Raw genomic sequence first — 4629 nt, 5'->3', positions numbered from 1 at the left:
GAGCACCCACAGCACCCACAGCACCCAGAGCGACAAATGGCGAGGACGAGGTGCTCCTACAAGCCAGATACTCCAAGACGGAGCGTGCTCCAAGTGGCCGCAAAGAACTAGAGTAACTACTAGTGGTTATGAGGTGACTCGTAGTAACTCGAGGTTTACTACAAGGGTGTAACTGGAGCAAATCCGGTGGCAGCTCCTCTGAGGTGGAAACTCAACTTCTCCCTTCTCTTTGTTTCCACCTTGGAGAAACATCTCCCACTTTCCTCCAAGGCTTCCAAGGTAGACGTAGGGGATGTGTAAGTAGGTGCTGCTTTAACTCTCCTCGTCGTGCGTAACTACAAGGAGTAGTTCACTACGCGCTGTCCTGTGTTAAGTTTAGGCTTTGAGTTGCAGAGGTCCTGGCCTGTAGTAACACGGGGGTAGTAGTAGTAAGGCTGGGATAGAGGAGATGGGTTTGCCAAGCTCTGGAAATGGGATACTTCGGGTTGGAAGGGACCTTCAAGCTCCTGGAGTTCCCCTACTCCAGGTTGTTCTCTTCAAGCTATTGCATCTTCCCATCGCTTCATACTTGGGAGATGATTCCTACTCACCGTTGTAGACGTGCTCTCCCTTTATGTACCCGTTGTACCGTCCTCTTCCGGGCACCTGAGGCCGGTGTAACGGAGGATACTGAGCTACTAAGGCTGAGCATCTCTGGAGTAGGGCTTCCATCTGTCCTTCCACCCCTGGAGTGGTGGGTTCAGTGTTCAGCAGCAAGGATTGAGGTGATGTAGACCAAGGTGACCTCCGTTTGCCGTCACCGATAGTAGGCTCTACTCTTTACATTCTCACTCCTTACACACACTCTTTGTACTACGAAGATACTCTGAAGACAGGCTCCAGGAAACCTGGAGAAGGCCTTTGGACACGGGATGCAGGGAGGGGACAAGGGGCCATTGAAGATGAGGCTGGAGAAGAAGACCAACCCCTACTTCAACAGGGCCACCAGCAGCTTTTAGCTCTACAGGGAGTGACTTACAACACCGAGTAAGCCAAGAGTAAGTAACACATGGAAGGAAACACACGTCAAGCGCCTCCAAGTGCTGCTCCTCTCGTTCCTACCCCCTTTCACTGGGGGTTGAAGTATCTCCACAAGCTGTTGGATCCACACGGAGCCGCCTTGCTCCTCCCTTTCCTTCCCTTCGGCTTTTCCAAGGGCTTTTCCAGAGGTTTGGATCCACGCTCCTGACTCTTCCATTCAGCCACCAGGTCTCGCTGCACATCCGGAGGTAGCTCATAAAAGGTCTCTGCGTCCACGTGAGGAGGGATTACTCCATCTCTACTCCGAGTCGGAGCCGGAGGTGGTGTGTCAAGGGCCTCCTCTTCCCAGTTGGAGACAGTTTGGCTGATCCCGACTTCCGGAGCTTCTTTCTCCAGGCTCATCCCGGCCCTTCGGGGATGCTCAGAAGAGCAAGTGGCCTCAGAGCTGTGGCCCAAAGCAACTACAGGGCCCTGGGTTGATGCTACACCTCTACTACACCCTTCAGAGCGAGCAGCGCTGCTTAATCCCTCGGGATTTGGGGAAGGGCTGTGTGTCTCTTTGGGAAAAAGCAAGGATGGCCGAGCCAAACCATTCCCAGCATGGAATTCTGCCTGGGCAGCAAGAAGTTCTTGTTGGATGTCTTCTGGAAGCTCTCGGAAGACTTCTTGGTCAATGGCACCAGGAAAAGAGGGAGCTGGGAAGTCGGGAATTCCGCCTTTCCTTCCGCTGTTCTCCTTCCCCTCCGAAAGCTTCCTTGTGTCGGGAATTCCATCGCTCCTGCGGAAGCTCTGGCCACAAGCAGCACTTCCCTCACCTGGTGGGACATCTTCAGCTCCCTACGGCAAAGATGAAAGCACGTGTCCGTCGGGTGTAACCTACTCGTGCCCAACTACTACTTTACTAACAGCAAAGCTCTCTAAGGTCTCCATGGAGCCTTCTCCAGGCTGACCAAGGCCAACTCGCTTGTAGCACAGGAGACCCAACCAGGTCATGGGCAGCTTCTCCTCACCCCCCACCCCCAAGTCCTTCTCCTTCTGCTCCATCCCACCTCCCCCAACGTACCTGCTCCTCAGGAGCTGGTGGTGGGACCACGCTCTTGAGGTAGAAACCAATAGAGCCCTTCTTGGTGGTAGGAAGCTCCTGGAGGTTGGAGAAGCAGATGTTGAGAAGGGTGAGGTGAAAAGGGAGCTTCACATTGACCATCTTCCGGAAGAGCTTCATTAAGATGGTGACCAAGGGGGAGATGATGCTCCTGGTATCTAAAAGAGGGGGGGGGGGGGAAAAAGGTTGGGAAACAGGGAGAAAATCCCAACTCACTGATGGAAGAAGAGGGATTCGAGCAAAATTGGTGGGGGGGGGAGAAAAAGGTTGGGAAACAGGGAGCAAATCCCAACTCACTGATGGAAGAAGAGGGATTCGAGTAGGAAAGGACAAAGGCAACGTTCTAGCGTCATGTTCTCAACGTCTTCTCTGTCCACCTCAGTCAGAGTCCAAGAGGTCCAAGGAGGTGATTCCATCCCACTGCTCTGGTGAGATCCCACATGGATCCTGCAGCCAGTTCTGGTGGCCTCAACATCAGGAGGACACGGAGCTGCTGGAGCAAAGCCAGAGGAGGCCACGAGGACGAGCAGGGGCTGGAGCTTCTCCTTTCAACCCATTCCAGTGTCCCACCACCCTCATAGGGAAGAGCTCCCAACGATCTCCCTTTCTTCTTGGGATGAACCCATCCCAAGTCATGGAGAAGATTCCCAAGTGTTGAAGAGTTGGGAATGCCATGCCCTGACGTAAAGGAATTTGAAGGGAGGAGTTGGGTTGTAGTAGCACAAAGTTGACCCGTTCTAAGCTTACCTTTCCCAAATTTGGGAATGAGATGAGGTGGGATAGGACACTGACGGCATTCCCGATGGAACCACCTCTCCGCGGAGGAGAAGCGGCGTATGGTCAACCTGATGGTGCGGGGTTGTCTTCCATCCTTGTGTATCCTGGGGAGCACGAATGTACACCGAGTAGTAAGCGCTACTACAGGTAGTTTGGAGAGGCTCTCTGGAAGCTCTCGCAGCACTGAGCTTACAAATGACTCATGGAATCAACCAGCCTGGAGAAGACCTTCAAGACCATCCAGTCCAACCAGCACTGAGCTGGCACTGAGGTCCTCATCTCCAGCCTAAACCCCAACCCCATCCCAGGTCCTTCAGCAGTTCTCTCCCAAGTTCTGGCTTTACTCCATGGAGAACTTTGGGGCCTGCTGGGTCCCTTCCTCAGCCAGGAGTGATGAGATGATGAGAACATTGACTCCAAGAGCCTTCAACGGAGATGAAGGTCACCCAGAGAAGCTGGGCCAGGTTGGAGCAACCTACTCTAGTGGATGGTGGCCCTGGAAGGAGGTGGATGAGCTTGAAGCTCCCTTGCAACCCATTCTATGGTCAAGAGCCAAACTTAACATTGACCTTCAGGTCCCCACCATCAGAAAGAGCTACTGGAGATAGTCACCTGTCCAACAGGCTTGGAAGCAGCTCTTCCAGCTTCTCCTGGACTTCCACTTCTGAGGAACACTTCTTGAAGGAATCTTCATCACTAAAGGACTGAGAACAGAACAAATCCCATCGTGTGGTTTCTACTGAAGATCCTCAAGAGGAACAGAAGCATCAAGATGTAGAATGGACAATGAGACACCTTGGACACCTGGAGCTCCAGTGAAGTTTAGGCCAACAAGGCACTCAGGGGACCAAAATGCCCCTTTAAGTGGGCCAGCAACAACGCAGGACCCCCAAGGTGACCTTCTTCCTCTTTAGAACGTCCTCCAGAGCCACACTCCTACCTGAGGAGGTCCTGATGGTGTCACAGGGGCTTCATCTTCTCCATAGCTGAGCTTTTGGATACGCTGAGCAAGGGCAACACCCAATTCCTTCTCCAACACAGCAGATGGGAACCTTTGGAGGTCAACCACGGTCTTCACACCCAACGTCTCAAGCCGCTTGGTGGTCTTGTAGCCAATGCCTGTAGGGATAAGGACATGGAGAATGGCTTTCACCTACCAGAGGACTTGTGGTGTCCATCATCTCCTTCTCTGCTCCCAGCACCTACCTGGCACCTTCTGGATGTGACCCAGGCTTCTCAAGAGCTCCTGAGAGCTTTCGGGCAGGAGAAGGGTTTGTTGGTTTGGTTTGAAGGTCCCAGATACCAGTTTGGCCAGTAACTTGTTGGAGGCCACCCCTGCACAGCTGGTGAGGCCCAGCTTGGAGTTGAGGGCTTCTCTGAGGTCTTCTGCAACTTGAGAGCCAAGAACTAGTCTCAGGTGCGTTGTATCGTGCAAGTTGAGAGCTGAGAAGGAGAAGAAAGTGGTGGTTAGGATGAGGAGAGCCACCTAATTCCATAGGTTTTGGGGGGGGGGGTCTACACTGCGACCAAGTCCTACAAGAGACTTTGGTCTCCTGGCTCAAGAGGGATCTGCCATGGCTTCTGTATCCAAGTGGAACCACATTCCTATCTCCTGGCACGGGTTGGAAGGGAGCTTCAAGCTCATCCAGTTCCTTCCAGGTTGCTCCAAGCCCCAAACCTGGCCTTGAACACTGCCAGGGATGGGACATCTCCCACCTCTCGGTGTCCAA

The 4629-nt window shown here is 53.3% G+C and overlaps 1 protein-coding gene across 1 annotated transcript in view; it reads right to left on the bottom strand.

Moving 5' to 3' along the window:
• Window positions 1–1107: 1107 nt before the first annotated feature.
• The window catches only part of POLI (polymerase (DNA directed) iota), a gene marked incomplete at its 5' end in the record, with an annotated part of 5861 nt that continues 2339 nt past the window's right edge, over window positions 1108–4629 (bottom strand). The window contains 7 exons of the mRNA XM_010022776.1: window positions 1108–1440; window positions 1633–1857; window positions 2084–2280; window positions 2870–3003; window positions 3512–3603; window positions 3840–4018; window positions 4106–4342. Of these exons, the coding sequence (XP_010021078.1) occupies window positions 1108–1440; window positions 1633–1857; window positions 2084–2280; window positions 2870–3003; window positions 3512–3603; window positions 3840–4018; window positions 4106–4342 (1397 nt within the window). The remainder of the gene's footprint in view (window positions 1441–1632; window positions 1858–2083; window positions 2281–2869; window positions 3004–3511; window positions 3604–3839; window positions 4019–4105; window positions 4343–4629) is intronic.

Source organism: Nestor notabilis, unplaced genomic scaffold (assembly GCF_000696875.1).
Source record: "Nestor notabilis isolate BGI_N333 unplaced genomic scaffold, ASM69687v1 scaffold16849, whole genome shotgun sequence".
In the NCBI taxonomy this organism is placed as follows: domain Eukaryota; kingdom Metazoa; phylum Chordata; class Aves; order Psittaciformes; family Psittacidae; genus Nestor; species Nestor notabilis.
The sequence above is the reverse complement of the archived record's forward strand: the minus strand, read 5'-3'. Positions and strand labels throughout refer to the sequence as shown.